The sequence below is a fragment of the Acanthopagrus latus genome, chromosome 3, assembly GCF_904848185.1.
Source record: "Acanthopagrus latus isolate v.2019 chromosome 3, fAcaLat1.1, whole genome shotgun sequence".
NCBI lineage: Eukaryota > Metazoa > Chordata > Actinopteri > Spariformes > Sparidae > Acanthopagrus > Acanthopagrus latus.
The window spans coordinates 22,924,160-22,941,250 of record NC_051041.1 but is presented as its reverse complement, the minus strand read 5'-3'; the positions used below and the strand labels follow the sequence as shown (position 1 = coordinate 22,941,250).

The following is a 17,091-nucleotide window of genomic DNA, read 5'->3' as shown; positions in this document are numbered from 1 at the left end:
AGTGTTGCATACAAACCCCATATTTTGTTGTTTTTTTCTACTCATCATGGCCCAGACAAACGCAGACACCTTGGATTCTGGGTCAACTTCTCACACTTGTGAACTTTAACAGGCTTGACAGGGATGCGCCACATCCTCTCTATGCAGCATTCACATATTGATCTGGTTTTACAGCTCACAGCAGGCTGTGTTTAGAGGCCATTTGTGTCTAAACTCGCATTTGATCTTCCAAGGAATTATCTTTCCTCGTTTTAACAAGAGGTCAGTGACAAGCCCGCGCAACTGTTGCCGCGGCACCTATAAAGTTCAAGTATGTGTGCGTGGCCGTCATTAAGGAAGGCCGTTTTCTGAGAGGTGACTGCTGACCTACATAGCGGCTGACATTTCCTCTGTGTCTCCTTCTCTGCAGGGAAGCTTTTATGTGCCCAGTGAAAACTGCCTGCAGAGAGCTCACACGTGGCACCGAAGGCTCTGTCGCCTCCTGCTGGTGGCTTACAGAGGCCTGCACACCTACTACACTGCACTGATGAAGGAAATCCCACAGCTCCAGCAGACTCCACTAGACTTAGGTGAGCATATGCAAACCCTGTATTAAAACTAAATAAGAGTGTAGATACAATATGAGCAATGTATGTGTTGTACACTCAAGTAAAAGTACCAATATGGATATGTTGGGTAATTTTTCACTTATGTGCATTCATCTCCAGAACAGAAATCTGAACATTGGCTGAAGACAGGCTGAAAATTGTTTCATTTTTGTTGACATGTTGACAACTGTGGATGTCATATATATCACTCCTATATGCTGTCACCAGCTGATTATGACCATGTTTAGCTCACACTAAGGTGGTATAGAACAAACCTCTCTGTAAAAACCTGAAAACGGGAATTATGCTAATATATAACATTTCCTCATTTCCCCAACTTTCAATGTTCAAACCAAGAGAAATCCATAATTTGGTTCAGGGTAACTTTATTTTATTTTGACGTCTGTCATTGGAGTCATATTTCTATTACCCCCTGCAGTTGCTTTAACTTAAGGGCATACACAGCAAACACCAGACAGCCAAAACAAAGACAAGAAAATATGACAAGAGGTATCCCACCCTCGACTCTACCAGTACAATGGTTGGAAATGAAGAGAGACCAATGTGTGTTCGGTGTCTCTAAATATTGGCTGTTGATATTAGGCAGTATTAAGCCGAACATTTTAAGATGTCACTTGGAGACTACATCCAGAACACAAAGAGAAGCCTGTTCATGTCCTCAGAGAAAAAGCAATTTAATTTTTGTGCACAGCAGAGTCACTTTACTGAACTGCTACACAGTAGATTCATGCAGCAGCCACTTTTTTCTTATTTAGTTTTTTCAATCAGATGAAACAACATAGTACAGAACCACTGGATTAATAGTACACATTCTGATTTCTTAGCCTATGACAATTAATTAAATGTTAATGTTAAATCAAAAAGATTATCATTTGTCATATTTGACAAATTTGTGTTTTTATTTAGTATTTCAAGTTGGTCTTAGGTTCAGTTCTAATTAGTATCAAGCATATTTTTTCTAAATCAAATAAACAACTCTGTCCATTTTTTATTTCCTGTGCCTTGACACTTGGTAGACACTGTAATGAAATCCTTAGTCTTTGTAAAAAATGACTTTCCACTCTTTCCACAGAGGTGCTGCCTGTAGAAGAAACTCTAAATCAGCTCACAATAGAGTTACAGGTATGTTTATTCATCCACATATCAAACAGTCTTGTGATGGGCACTGACCACATTGCCATGTTTTCCTGTCATGATATTCTTTGTTTGCTATCATTTCAAATTTAGTAAAAGAGACTACCTGCTGTATGATGTATGAGTTGTTGCCTGGCTCCAAACACAATGCACCATTAATAGCAAATGTAATGGCTTAATCTAAATGTCCGTAGCTGAAAAAATATAGTTTTTTATTGAAAGGCAAAATAACTCTAGAGGAATTTGAATTCATTTATGGTTAAGAAGAAACTCTTATTCATTTATTTTTTTGATGCTGCAGAATAGTAGATTGATTTGAGAGAATGCTAATGAGCCATTAGTTCAAGGTTATGATTATGATTTTTTTGTTGGTGACCAAAAATTTGTCAAGCGAGCTGGTATGATGGCCCAGTTTTTACTACCGGCCTAACTTAACTGACTAACTGGTGGTGGGTATAACTATGTTAGCAGGAAAAAAAAGAATTATGCAAAATATATTTTAAAAGGAAGGCTAATGCATTCAGTGTGTTATGAAGACATTTCTTTTATCTGACCGCTCTCCGTCTCCATCAGCTGCAGGAAGGCCATGAGAAGGTAGCGGAGCAGATCAGCAGGGACGTGAGCCAGCTCTGCTCCCAGCTGGCTGCTCTGTGGAGCCGTTTCCTGGAGGCCGCTGTGCTCAACCCCCACATCCTCTCCTACCTGGCCCAGGAGCACCACACACTCAGGGTGAGAGAGAGAGAGAGACACACACACTCCGTCAAAGGCATAGTTACACAATGCTCAGACGTCAACACGCTGTCTGTTCACTGTGCTCTGAGTCCAGGTCGTCTCCGTATTAGAGAGCAATGAAGACGATGTGCGCAGATATTTTTAAATGTAGCCATTTTCATCCCACACAAAAATACAAAAATATTACAGAACAATCAAAATGGTTTCATAACCAGTGACATTTTAGCTCGGTAAGCAGCTCCTCAAGGCATCTTGTGGACAATTTTCTTAAAGGTTTGACACGCTATTGAATAAAATTCTCTCGCACCACACAGAAATAATCTCTCTGGGCATCCAAGTAAAAATAATATTCAGCTCAGTTGTGGTGAAGTAAACTCCATGTTGAAACTGGGAAAACATATTACATAAATTAGCGAGTTGAAGGCCAAACTGATGACTTAAAAGATAGATTCAGCCAAAAGTGTTTGTTATTATTATTATTATTATTATTATTATTATTATTATTATTAAGTTATTATCCACTCATCCCAATGCTGATGACATCAGGTCAAGTTTCATATTTAACAAAACATGTCTGGAGCTTCAAAGCAAAACAGCAGTACAGCACTCGCCTCAACAACTGAAGTAGATGGGAACTTGGGAACAGCTTGTCTTGTCTGAGCTCAGAGGTCTAAATATATTCTTTTCAAAATCAATTTGGGATCTCAGGGCCTCCTGAAACTTGGATATTTGGCTGTTTTCTAAGATTTAAAAACAAGTCCCCAGCTACTTGAGGTGTTGAGGAGAATGCTGCAACACCGTTAGCTATGAGGCTCCAGACTACAAAGAAATTCATCAAAACTTTCCTGTTTGAGTGAACTCATCCTTTCAGCTGAACCAAACAAACTGATCAGTGAGTGCCCCAAAGGGAATAAGCTCGATGATAAGATGCCATTCTAGACCTCAGTAGCTAAACCCCAGCTGAGCAGGATAATATCATTTCCAGTGCAATTTCTATCTAATCACTGGGCTGTTTAATATGAATATGTGCTTCACAGTAGAGTCGCTCTCAAGGCTCTCATATGAGGCACTGTTTCGTCTCACTTGTCTGAAAATAATGAACATGTTTGCTTTGGTATTTGATTACCCTGAGGGGATACTGTCATGCCTCCACCCGCCAGTGGAGTTAGGATTTCAATTAACACTTATTCGGTAATTATTGTCGGGTGAAAATACACCAGAAATAGTGTTCTTCGAGATTTGCCTGTCAAGGTGGCTGACTTTCAACGATGATGCATTTCTAATTGGAGCTGGAGAAGGAGAGAGCTTTTGGATCAAGCTTGTGTCGCAGACTCTCTGTGTTTTACCCAGTGAAACTGACTGATGTGTTGGAATGTTGCAAATAAAGATGAGACTGAGGCTCCACAGTGGTGAAAATTGCTTTGTCTGTTTCTGGAAATACCAGGTCAGGAGGTTCTCAGAGGCATACTTCTTCACCGAACACCCCAAAGAGATATCGCTGACTTTTCAAGAGGAACTGTAAGTGACAGCCGAATTGAGGAGAATTAATTTGATCAAAGTAGAGAACAGTAAGAGTTATGATATTACTCTGCTATTCCAGAATCAACAGACACGGCCAGATAGCTGCAGAAGTGCGGAGCTCAGACTACCTGACCAAGATGCCTCCTTTACCTGTTGAGTGCCTGGACATTGACGGAGACTGGAACAGCCTGCCCATCATCTTTGAAGACAGATATGTGGAGTCTCCTCAAACAGGTAACACAAAAGATGGCATAAAAAAGTGCCTTTTTTTATATACACCTAATCGATGAAAGATTTACTCTAGACCTGCAATGTCCCTTTTTTTCCAGAGTGGCTATCGCACGTGCCAACTACTGATGGGCAGAACAACTTAGATCCTGCCATCACTCTCACCAATGGGATTTTTGAAAGCGGCCAGGAAGCCATATCACCAGCAATAATCCGAGATCCCTTGGACAACGATGACTGCATGGACCTGCCCACTTATGTCTCACTTATAGCAAAGCAAAGTAAGACCAGTACCAACGTCAAAAGTACCCAGAACCTAATTTCTTCTGTGGACAGTCCTGGACCCTCTTCAGCAGAGGCAGTAAACTTGAAGAAACTTGTGGAAAGCCAAGCCCAAGTTGAGGAAAACTCGAATCCAGGCCTGAGGTACATCACAGTCAAGCCTTGTGATGTGGATCCATACATGGGAGAAGCAGTCCTGGTTCACCGAAATCCCATCATCCCCAGTAACAGCAGTGATGAGTCTCCTTCTCATCATGTAACAGAAACCACTGTCCAACTTTGTGACTCCACAAACGACAGCAATGCAGGAGAGAGTGAAACCAATGAAGAGGAGTCTGATATTGCCATGCCATTAAATCACTCCATGGATGATGAGAGTGAGGATATTCCTCTCATCAGCCTACCGACTGCCTATGGGCATCCAGTCATCATACCTTCCTTTCCCCCTGATCTCAGAAAAGAGATGACTCACCGCGGAGGTCTGGTCGGCTCCAAGATCATGAAACGCTCGTCTTCAGTTATTTCCGACTCAGGTATTGAGAGCGAGCCCAGCTCGGTGGCCTGGCCCCTGGAGGCTGCACTGCGAGGTCGACCTCATCTTGACTTTTCCAGCGAACGGGAGATTCCGCAGCAAATTGTGTGTCGTCACCCGGTCCACCGCAGCTCACTGGAAGGCCTGCAGATGGAGAGCAATGGCAGCCTTCCAAGTGCCGGCATACAGGCGTCGCTCACCTCTATTAGCTCTCTGCCCTACGAGGAAGACCAGCAGCAGAGACAACTCAGCAAACTGACCAAGTCAGTTTCTGCACCGCAGATAAGTAGCCCGGAAGAAACTGAGGAGGACCGTGTGCTGCTCAACCAGGAGACAGACACCAAGAACAAGGATTCATTCAAGATCAACTGCTCGTCATTGAACGGCGACTTGGATTCGGAGCAATCTGAATCATCTCTATTAGACCCAAGTTTAACAACAAATCTGGTCCATATTCTCAAGGAGAATAATCATCCTGAAAAGTCCAACCTTCCCCAGTACCTGTCAGAGACACACAAACCCAAGTCAGTGTTAACTAGTGTGACTGATGTCTTGCTTTTACAAGCGTCTGTAGAAAGCCCTCATGTGAGGGCAAGTAATGTTATTGGTAGCCATGGGGAGAATATGAACCATCAAACACACATCAGTGAAGTAAGCGCCTCGGTGGAGGATGTGCTTCTCAGTGAAACGGAAGGAGCGCCCTGCAGCTGTGGAAACAAAGCATGTGTGCATAGAAGCACAGCAGATCAGGAGAGAATTAGCACTGGAGATGAGTGCCAAAGTTTCCATCAGACCAAACTGCTTTCTGCTGAGGACCAGGAGTGTCTGGATCCGTCCCAAACACCTCTAAAGCCTTCAGAGCTTCAACACTCCAATGACCTGCCCAGCAACACCACCAGCACACAGAGACCGAGTGACCTTACAGGGTTGATAGTCAATGATGTCACATCATCTGTTGATGTCAATGGGATATCAGCTAGTGAGAAAGAACCGTTAGACTGCCAGACGAAGCCCTCCAAGATCCCCAACTCAGGGCTGGCCTTTGTGAATAAGAAGATGGTGGAAGTGGTGAATATGTCAGTGTCCTGTGCCCCGACCTGCCTGCCATTTTCCTCTGTTCTGAGAGACTCTCCATCCATGAGTGGAATGTCCGCTCGCCAGGCTACCTCACCTATCACCCATCAGCCCCTGGGCTCCTTCGGTATCATCTCCTCGTCGTCACTCAATCCCCTGAACATGGATGATGAGACCAATGAGCGGATGCTGAAGTGAGTTCATGTTCAGGCTAACCTTATTTAGGTAAAATGGTGCTGTGAATGTATTTTTTGCTCCAATTTAAAGGTATAGTGTGTAGGATTTAGGGGTTTTATGGGCAGAAATTGAACATAATGTTCATAATTATGTGAAAGTAAGAATGATCATGTTTTTGATAAACCAATGACAAACCAAACACTAGATGTAGAAAAGGCCTTTTGTGTTTTTCACCTTTCTTGTGGTCACCATAGGGGTGGGTGAGATGAGATGTGTACAGTTAGTTGATGCCACTTTGGACCTTTAAATGACATAGTATGCTTCTTTCTGAATCACTATAGGTCTGCCTCGTAAACAATACTTCCTGTATATTAAGTCATACATACTGTATATCCCTTTTGTCTGTGCATGTACAGGCCAAATGCCATTGTATCTCTATGCACACTGACAGACAGTGGCACTGACAGAAACCCAGAAAGCAGGTGTTACAAAACACAAAAAAGGAACAGACTTTTAATTGCTACTTGGCGTTCAAGCTAGCCTTTGCTTTCTAGCAGGCAGACTGCTATTGTATCTCCTTTTAAACTGACAGATAATGACCCTGACTAACAGTCAGACAGCTGCCTGCTTCACAACACAAAAAGAGCCACAGACTTAACTTAGCTTTCTAGCTAGCATTAGCGCTCTAGCAGGCAGAATGCCATTGTATCTCCATCCACAGTGAAAGACAGTGACACTGACTAACAGACAGCTGCCTGCTTCACAACAGAAAAGGAACCACAGACTGCAAATTTAGCTTTCTAGCAAGTATTAACTTCCTGGCAGGCAGAATGCTGTTGTATCTCTATCTCGTACATTTACAGACAGTGAAACTGAGTGATCAAATCTTTCAGTCACACATGCACACCAGCCAACTGAACAATTCTAAAGGAGCATTCCTGAGACTTTTATTCTGTTGAGTACTGAAAAAATGCTTTTTATCACTGGCCCTGATAATTTCAGGTTAGTTATTTGGGTTTAGGAAGGTGAAAACATTAGCTTTCTGACTTGGCAGTCAGTACATAATGTTACGGAAAATACAGGCCCTCTTCCAAGTAAAACTTTGCAGGAGTGAGATTATAATCCACACCAACTACAGGAAACAAGGCCAAAACACTGGATTTCTTGGGAATGTGGCGACAGCTGTTGACACCTGCTGCAGTAGCTGGCACTTACTCATGCTTGGAAAGCCTAGCATAACAAAATGAAGCGAGGGCAAAACTGAAGTGGGGAAGTCAAGACGAGGTGAAATGCCTCCTGAGTGTTTTAAATCACATCAAAGAGTGCAGGCAAATCCATCACAATTAGCTGAAAGCACAGAAACTGAAATTGGATTTGTTTTGACTTCTCCACTGCTAAAGTCTGTGACCTGGCAGGATGACAGGGTAATAAAACTTAGGGGAGCTACTTGCAAGTCTATGGTCCTCGTGTGTATAAGACTTAGTTTGTTCAGAAGTGGGCAGTGCGAACTGAAATTAATCAAATACAAAAATGCAAGGCAGGTTTTCTATTTTATTTTAGTCAAGAGGGAGCAAACTGTAGGAGTGTTCCACCTCTAAGAGACACACTTTTAGTGTCTGAGCAACAAAATCATTGATCAGCCTTTTATTGCTGTATATGAAACATAGACTGTGTACTATTTGCTTGTCTTTGCACATTTCTGTAAAGTAAGTAATTTGCTCTCTGTATTTTTCAACTGCTAACACAGTTAATATCTTGTTTTTTTGTAAATGTTATATCCCTTTTCTCCAGTTTCTACAAAGCCAAAGAGGAGCTGTTCAAAGAGTTGAGCTTTCAGGCCAGCTTGTACAGCGACCTTCCTCTCCTGGCATCAGATCTGCCCTACTTCCCCCCCGAGGAAGACGATGAGGAGTTCGATGACGGCATACACCTTGTGGTGTGTGTCCACGGGCTTGATGGTGAGTACACACACACTGCTGAACAGCGTGATGTTCTGGTTCACCGTCGACCGCTGCAAGACAGTTATATTATAACTATTAATTAAATGTGTAAATGTAATATAGTCTCTGAGTCTATCTAGAAAAATGTAAATATCACTTCACACTGTGTAGTCTGAAAATACTAATACATGAAAACATATTCAAGGTGTCTTTTAAATGATTAATGGACGCTCTTCATAAGAGCGGAGCCAGAGACCATGTGTATAATTTCCTCTTTGCTTCCAGGAAACAGCGCAGACCTCCGGCTGGTGAAGACCTTTATTGAGTTAGGACTGCCAGGATCCAGGCTGGACTTCCTCATGTCTGAGAGGAACCAGGTACATTTGTAGATGACGGCGATTGGGATCAAATTGATAACACGCACAGTCACATTTTCTGAAAGTGCCCTAAGGCGACTTGAAGAGCGCTGACTCCTTTGCTTTTCTCTGCCATTTCCCTTCCGCAGACCGACACGTTTGCAGATTTCGACACCATGACAGACAGGTTGCTGGATGAGATCATTCAGCATATCCAGCTGTACAATCTCACCATCGGCAGGATAAGGTCAGACAATCAGCTTTAATAACCGTGCAACATGCACATGACTGACGACTCTCCTCTTGAGTGATTTTGATTGATCATTGGAGGGCAAAGTCAGAACAGAGGCCATGATCAACTTAAGCAGCATTTGCTTCGGTCAGTAGATGGCAGCAGAGACTGTGCACTGATACGAGGACTCAGCATGAGTGCCCGAACTTATGAGAATCACTGTTTGATGGTAATATATGGACTGCACAAACTCAGAATGGGTAATCGGCACATAATGGATTGGAAAGCTCTTATCATTCAGTGCCAATAAGTTTCTGACTTTCACTTGATAGACCGTTCTCCTTTATGCAGCAGTGTGTTGCCTGGTTCCGATCAAATTAAGCTATTCATCTTCCTGCCTAATTGCCCTCAATGTGCCAATTTATTTTTTTTTTTGTAAGAGTTTCCTCCCAACTTTGTTAACTCTTCTTTATTGTTGCGTATTCTCTAGAGAGAATGTATTAAAGGCGAAAGCAATGGACTGCCACAATAGCATCTGGTTCTTCCCACATTTCTTCTATATTTAGTTTGGTGGGAGACAGATGAGAAGCAGCAGACATGGCGATATGGGATTTTGGGGTAGAGTTGGAACAGTGCGGTAATTAAACTAAGTGACAGGCATTGCTTCATGGATCTAATATTTCCCACTGCTGGGAAGACGCCATTAATTTGAATGGTACGTCCTCTATGTTGGTGTCTAAGTTGTCATGGCCTCTGAGAATGTTTAACCATTTAACGAGTTAATGAAATTTCTGTAAAGCTGCGGCTAAATTATCCAAATATTCTCCACTGGAGTTTGTTCCTACTTACAGAAGAGGCTATATTAAGATACTGCAGGGTATCGCACTGTAGGTCAGCAGCGTTGGAGGCACTGTTTTTCCAGCCACCCACTCAAGTTGCAAGTTTATCTCTCTGAAACTTGCTTGTCTTCGGCCAACAGCTTCATCGGCCACTCTCTGGGGAACATCATCATCCGCTCGGTGCTGACGAGGCCTCGCTTCCGCTGCTATCTGCCCAAACTGCACACTTTCCTCTCGCTGTCGGGCCCGCACTTGGGAACGCTGTACAACAACAGCACGCTGGTCAGCACAGGTGAGGCCACGGCTCAGCAGTTGGAAAAACCACGCGCTGCAAATGTGCTGTGTTTACCATGGCGTACGGCACTGCATTCCGATGTTTTTACGCTCCTCCGCGGCATTTTTCATAGACGAATATCGTCCGTGTGTTTGTCGCTCAGGTCTGTGGTTAATGCAGAAGCTGAAGAAATCGGGATCCTTGCTGCAGCTCACCTTCAGAGATCACGTTGATCCAAGGAAAACATTCCTCTATCTCCTGAGCCAGAAACCAGGTACGGGTTGAAAGTGGGAAAATTTAAAACACAGACAGTGTATTGACTGACTTGCTTTAAAGACTATTACTTGAAAGGTAGTCTATTCAAATATTCATGGAAATGTTGTCAACTTGTCTTTTTTGTCAAATTTCTGTATGTGTCAGCTCGCTAACACTCAAACCCCTGCCAGCGAGCTGGGAAAAGGCCTGTGAGAGGCCTCCCCACTGTGTGAGTGGAACAAAGCAGTCGTTTGTCACACAGGCTTGAAGAAGATAAGCCTGAAAACACTTTTTTACCCCTCCAGCGCTGTGGCAGGCTGACAAAATGATCCAAACCCTGTCATTGGAAACCCACCAGTGCACTCTCTTAAAAGCACACTGACAGGAGACTTGAGAAAAAACGCAGTTTTATCGTATCAAGCCTGTCATTGTACTTTGTGATTGTACTTTGCGTTTACAACCAATTCAGTCCTTTCCTCTGTCTCCCTCTCTCTCTCTCTCTCTCTCTCTCTCACACACACACACACACACACACACTCTGCAGCACCATTTGCTCATTTGTTTTGTGTCCTTTTAGGGCTCCAGTTCTTCAAGAACGTGGTATTGGTGGCGTCTCCACAGGACCGTTATGTTCCTTTCCACTCTGCTAGAATAGAGATGTGCAAAACTGCTCTTAAGGACAGGACCACAGGTCAGTCGTGCATGTCTTAATGCTACATTGGATTTTCTTTTCTCCTTTTTTCTGGCTCTTTTGATAAAAAGATACTATCCCACTCTCCGTATATTTAGGGATGCTGTCATTTTTGGACAAAGGCATTACACATCATTTTACAAATTAAAGTGAAATCAAGCAGTTAAATTGTCCATTGCTCAATTTAATACAACCATTGATTTTATTTGGCCTGGTATGACCATCAAGGTTTGTTAGCTAATATTAGCTAACTTTAGTAATCTTTCAGCAGTATGGCTCTTTTCAGTTTGGGCTACTGTGATACTTTGTTTTAGCACGGTCTGACTCACCTGTTGTAGACCTTTACCCCCGTCACTACAGGAAACAACGACAACTACCTTTGAGCTAGCAACCTAACTGCTGGAAATGGCAGGCTACCCTGACCCTAACCTGGTTCGCCAGTGGTACAAATGTGAACAACCTAACAAGTTATCTTTTCCTTTGTGGAGATTTAGCCATTTTAATGCCAGGGATCAACTCCCCGCGTGCACAACAAGTTCCCACAGCAGATTTTTACAGGGGCATCATTGCTGCACCCTAGGTTTAGCGCTGCCCATGACGATTGTGATTGGTTTAAAGAAATACAAACAAGTTGGAGTGGTTTTCCCCCCTATAGCTGAATGAGAACTGGTGCAGCCAGACTTTTCTTCCAGAGCTGACAGAGTGGTGTAAACATAGGCCGGGCTGGCAAGACTAGCTTTAACAAGTCCCATTCTCCTGTTATTGCCACAAGTTGCCATAGTGGCAGCTGTAACAAAAGTCACCTAGGCTCACTTTAAGTGTAACATAACACGAGGCTCCTTACACCTACGTGCCACTTCTGACAGCACTACAGCACGAGTTGATACTCAGACATTCTGAAAACATTGAAGTATATCATTCCTCAAGGCTTACAGTAATAGAAATAAGCAGAAATAAATAGTTGTCTACATTTAGTCAGAAGTCAGAAAGTTGCTTTGCTTGCATGTGCAAAAACATACATGAAAACACAACACATGACAGCCGAAACGTTTGTGGCGACCTGACAGTTGGGTTTGTTTGCTGCATGTAATTGTACCGCCCAGTTTAAACTTCAACTTACTTTTGACAGTCAGGTGCTTCAACCAGGACACAGCGTGAAAAATTAGAATCCTTTCAATTAATAATAGAATTGTGATTGTCTTATACTAGTCAGAGCTAGTGACCAGCAGAGGGTCTTGTTATTAAACTGTATGTGACAATGTGCTCATAATTTCCCTAAAGTAGCATTATGCTAGTGCTATCACCTCAAAAGCTCTCTAATTGGGACATAGTAGCTTGTTTAGCTAATTGGCACAGCAGAAGTGCGCTAACTGCAAAAGATATATGTAATGTACATTCAAGGACTCACAAGAACTATCATCATTTTTGCACCTAAGGGCCCGTGTACACTGAGATGATCAACAACCTCCTGCAGCCACTTGTGGAGGCTAAAGAGTGCCGGCTGATCCGCCAGAATGTGTTCCACGCTCTGCCCAACACCGCCAACACCCTGATTGGCCGCGCTGCCCACATCGCCGTCTTGGACTCTGAGCTTTTCCTGGAGAAGTTCTTCTTGGTGGCAGGGCTCAACTACTTCAAATAAAGGTGCTAGCCTTCGCAGGCTCACGGGACAGAACCTGATGGCGGCTCATGGAGCGCATCTGGAGGACCTTCGCATTGTACAGTATATTTAATGTATATAATCCCTGGTAACCAAGATGGCAAGGCCTGTTTCTCCCATTTGTTAGGATTGTCAGCAGATCAGTGTATTGTGACTGTTTAAATTGCTAACTCAGACATCTGAGTTTGACGTGTAGCCATGCAAAACAAAACATCTATCACAGGATTGATAGGAGATGTTTTGTTGGCCTTATGAATAACCTCTCAGCCAGAACACTAACAGATGCTAATTGTGGTCGAAAGCATTTAACTACTTTCCCTTTAGAGTTGATCTAGAGTCGGATGATTGAATTCTTCTTTAAGGGTTACACTGACGATAGTCTTAAACTATCCTTAGAGCCGAGGCAATAGATGCGCAGCATTTATCCCCTTGATTGTACATTGTACAAGTATTTTGTTGTACAAAACATAGATGTTCCTTTATACAGAAATTAATATATTGTTTAAATTATTTATTTTTTATCTGCTTATGTGTCTACAGTTCAAGTAGTCCATCTAAATGTGATCTCCTGTGTGTTGTTATCATGAAAACTATCAAATGGAAATCCAAGTGTTTATGAAGTATACAGTGGAGGCAGAAGTGTTACCCCATGTAGCCTATAAGTCAGTATATATAATGTCTGCTTCTTCATACATGTACTTACTGTATGTTCAACTGTACATCAGTTCTACCTAACTCACCGTGATTAGCAAGTGTAAGGCTACAGCATGGGTGAGCATTACAACACCTTTGATAGCAAATGACTCTGTTAGCCTTCACTTTTTATTTGTTTGAACTGATTGACTCGATTTTATCAACTGATCAGTTGCGCAAGCCCTGCCCTCCTAAGCGACTGTTTCTATGCCTGTCAAGCTTTCCAGACTGCACATATACAGTTCACAGTGAGAACGGTGGCAGATTGTTACCCAAAATTCTTAGTAATATTGTAAACCGTAAGTTCATGGCTTCAGACAGGTAGACAGAGGCAGGCTTCCTTTTTACTGTTGGTTTCATTATTTTAAATGACAGCTGTCCCTGGCAGGTTTTAATAGCTGTAGCAAGTACTAGCTAATGCTGGCTACATGGTTAAAGAACCCTTCGACTAAGTTGGTCGAGTAGATTTGCCTACACAAAATTATTAATTATATGAAACAAAAAAATAAAAGACTAATGACTTTCCAATGAGACCCACAGAGGGCAGAACAGAGCTGCTAACGTTAGCCAAAACTCTGAAAGCACCCAGGACTGGCTTCACTCAAACAGGAAATAATACATTTATTTATGTAACCTGTGATCCACAAACTAATGCAACCCAACTCATTAATAATGATACTGCTGGAGGTAGTAAGCTAACTAGCCTGACATGCTAACATGGATTTTGGAAAAGCCGAAAAAAAGACACCACTCTCCGAATATCTGAATTCCGAGCACCTATCTTACAATAGCTCCATGCACATCCCTCTAACGTGTAATAATCTAAAGCTTGACAGGGCTGTTGTGCATAGTAATAGTTGCTAAATTATGATTGGGCAATCACTATTCAGAGGAGGGGTTTAGCAACTGGTCAATTCTTTTGATAATCTAACAGAGTTAAATCTATAGCATTATAACCATCACTATAACACAACACATTTACATTTTGTCCCTGTATCATGCGACAGGGAGACAGAAACCAGGCTTAGGGATATCATTAACAGCAAATATGCACACTTAATACGAAAAGGAAACACATTATCCATGACAACGTTATGGTCTAATGACCTTCAGTTTCTTAATGAGCCATTTTGAATTGTAGATTAAAATTGTCTTCACAAGGATGGATTCCACAAGGCACTTTGAAATTCATTATTTTTAACCGGTGTGAATCAGGGTGTCATTGCTTTTGTTTTCTGGGATACTGGCTGATTTTGCATACAACAGACCCACTGCCAAGATTCTCCCTCACACGCTGTCATTTTGTATGAAACAGATTTCAATATGATGCATGATGATAGCAGGGAAGCACTGTGGTAGCACACACCGTCTCGTGTTCTTGAACATATCCGATGCCATATTGTGATCATCTCATCAGCTCAATCAAATAAATGTTGTGTTTTTTTTTTTAAAAAGAACACGTCTCCACAACCTTCGCTGTCACATTCAAGCGTGACGCGAGTGATGTCGTTTTCCAGCATGTTGGCGTGTGAGGACCGTTTCTCATCACCGCGCTGTCCATCAAGTGATGTTTACATTCTGACATTAGAGAACTGTTATGATAGTGTTGCCACAGACGTCTTGTAGGCAGGAATGCCCGTGCATCTGCTGCATATGTAGTTATGTACATACAGAGAGCTATATTTAACCTTTGCACATGTTTGATGGCAAGTGCACTTTATAGACAACCTTGAATCAACCTCCACTAGCTTTTCAACATCCAAACAGCTATTTTTCCCTCTATGTTTTTTGGTTTGCGGCGCTTCTTTAGACCTGAAGGTCGCACCCCACACTTCTTATTGTAAACACTGACCGCGGCTGTCCGTTCAAGCATTGTATCATCTTCAAAGAGTACAAAAAGGTGACATCGCAAAGTGCTTTTTTTTTTTTTGTCACTGTGGCACTGCACAGTAAGCAGAGTGTCACCGTGATTGACTCTAATCAAATGGGCTCCTTCAGGGCCCGGAGATCGTTCTCAAAAAGCCACTAAGCAAAGCTGTGTAAGTAATCTGTAGGAACTGCCATGCATCATGCATCATTTCTCAACATCCCCCCCCCTCGACACAGACACACACACACACACACACACACACACAAACACACGCTGTATATGGATGAGGCTTTAGCTTGTTTGCGTTTGGGTCCATGTGTGTTTACCCAGAGGGGTCAGCGGGAATTGTCAGAGGGGAAGAGTGTTTGTGGTATTGAGATGGGGCCCTTCAAGGGCGAACACGGGTTTGAAGTTGTTTCGTTAGACAGATGGATGCACTGTAAAAGGTTTCACCTGATGTATGAAACCTGAAAGAATCGTATTTGCATTGCATGAAGTTTTTTTTGTGTTTGTTTGTTTTTCATGAAATGTCTGTACATTTATGCTGCTCTAATATCTGAGAGTGAATTCAGAGGTGATCCATAAATCCAATAGACCCTTGCAAGTGCTGTCAACCTTCAAAACTAGCTGACTTGAACCTTTTTGTATTTGATTGCCCTTTACTGAGTCCTGTTCATGTGTAGTGTGTGTATGTGTGTGTGTGTGTGTGTGTGTGTGTGTGTGTGTATGTGAGTGTGTGGCAGGTGAAGAAGAGTGTGTAATATGTGTCTGAGAGGAGACGTGACATCGTTGTCCGCCCGTCGCTGGAAAATACTTCATGCATTTGAACTGAATGTAAAAAAAAACAAAACATTTTACTTCACTGTGAGGAACATGTATTTATTTCATTCTGCAGTTATTTTGCTGAATGTATAACATGTAAAGTACAGTAAATACTACTTCATCTGTGCCAATACTACTCTAATATTTTTCTATGTTGCTGACTGTACTGTATGTATTCCTTAGTAGCTTGTGTCCTATGTAAAAATATAAATACAAATATATATATAGCATAGTATTATTATAACAGATATGATGTTACAATAAAAAATGTTCCTTTTGCATTATTATTTTGTCTTCTGGTTTTTCAATTTCCTGTTTGCTTCGAAAGGTTTTTAACTTGTTTTTAATTGTATAATATTGCAGTATTCCTGTAATATGAGTTAGTAACATAATGGTATTTCTATCAGTGGCGACATTTCCTTCTCCACGTTTGGTCTAGTTCAAAACCCTTTCCGACCAGGTTGCCCGTGATAGTCATCAAATATTTATGGGGTCAAACACTGAAAATATAAAGAAAAGTTTTCTTGTGAATTCTTATCATGTTAAAATGTTCAACTATCCAATGGAGATAAGTTCTGATTTTCTTTTTCCCCAAGATAAAATGTCCATCTTAATAGATACATTTTAGGGCATTTAGCAGATGCGTTTGTCCAAAGCGATTTACAGTAATTTCAGACATACATACGCTGATGGTGGTGGCTGCCATGCAAGGTACCGACCAGCACATCAGGAGCAATCAGGGCTTCAGCATCTTGCCCAAGGACACCTCAACATGCAGACCAGGGGAATCGAGCCAGCAACCTTCCGGTAACAAGATGCTGGCTCTACCCCTGAAGCACAGCTGCTCCTACCATACACCAGGTTTGGAGTGACAATTAAAGGCAGATGGTGAGCTAGTGGTTCCTAGTAATTAATGTACTTGTTTTACTGCAATAACAGAAAAAAAAACAGTCCATATACATCTGTGTACATTTAAAGGGACAGTCCTTCTGCCGAACAACACCATGTAACAATGCAACAGGAAGTGTGCGTTCACCAATGGACGAAAGGCTAGGTAAGTAAGCCAACTAAGCCAAGTGGCATTACAGCTTACAGTAGGTGAGGAGTACACGTCGTCCATGAGTAGATAAACACGTCCTTCTGCCAGTAGAGTGTAATTGAGTAAAAAGAA

General features: G+C 42.2%; 1 protein-coding gene across 4 annotated transcripts in view; it reads left to right on the top strand.

Annotated features, from left to right (window-relative positions):
* Window positions 1–16,207, top strand: part of fam135b (family with sequence similarity 135 member B) — a 50,842-nt gene extending 34,635 nt beyond the window's left edge. For 3 of the 4 annotated variants that reach the window (XM_037093794.1, XM_037093793.1, XM_037093797.1), the window contains 13 exons: window positions 410–569; window positions 1,681–1,730; window positions 2,316–2,471; window positions 3,919–3,992; window positions 4,075–4,229; window positions 4,325–6,305; window positions 8,080–8,246; window positions 8,514–8,605; window positions 8,734–8,831; window positions 9,796–9,947; window positions 10,093–10,203; window positions 10,762–10,875; window positions 12,312–12,517. In XM_037093794.1, coding sequence (XP_036949689.1) covers window positions 410–569; window positions 1,681–1,730; window positions 2,316–2,471; window positions 3,919–3,992; window positions 4,075–4,229; window positions 4,325–6,305; window positions 8,080–8,246; window positions 8,514–8,605; window positions 8,734–8,831; window positions 9,796–9,947; window positions 10,093–10,203; window positions 10,762–10,875; window positions 12,312–12,517 — 3,516 coding nt within the window. Of the gene's footprint in view, window positions 1–409; window positions 570–1,680; window positions 1,731–2,315; window positions 2,472–3,918; window positions 3,993–4,074; window positions 4,230–4,324; window positions 6,306–8,079; window positions 8,247–8,513; window positions 8,606–8,733; window positions 8,832–9,795; window positions 9,948–10,092; window positions 10,204–10,761; window positions 10,876–12,311 lie in introns of all 4 variants that reach the window. The other variant, XM_037093796.1, reaches the window with a different exon arrangement.
* The last annotated feature ends 884 nt before the right edge of the window (window positions 16,208–17,091 follow it).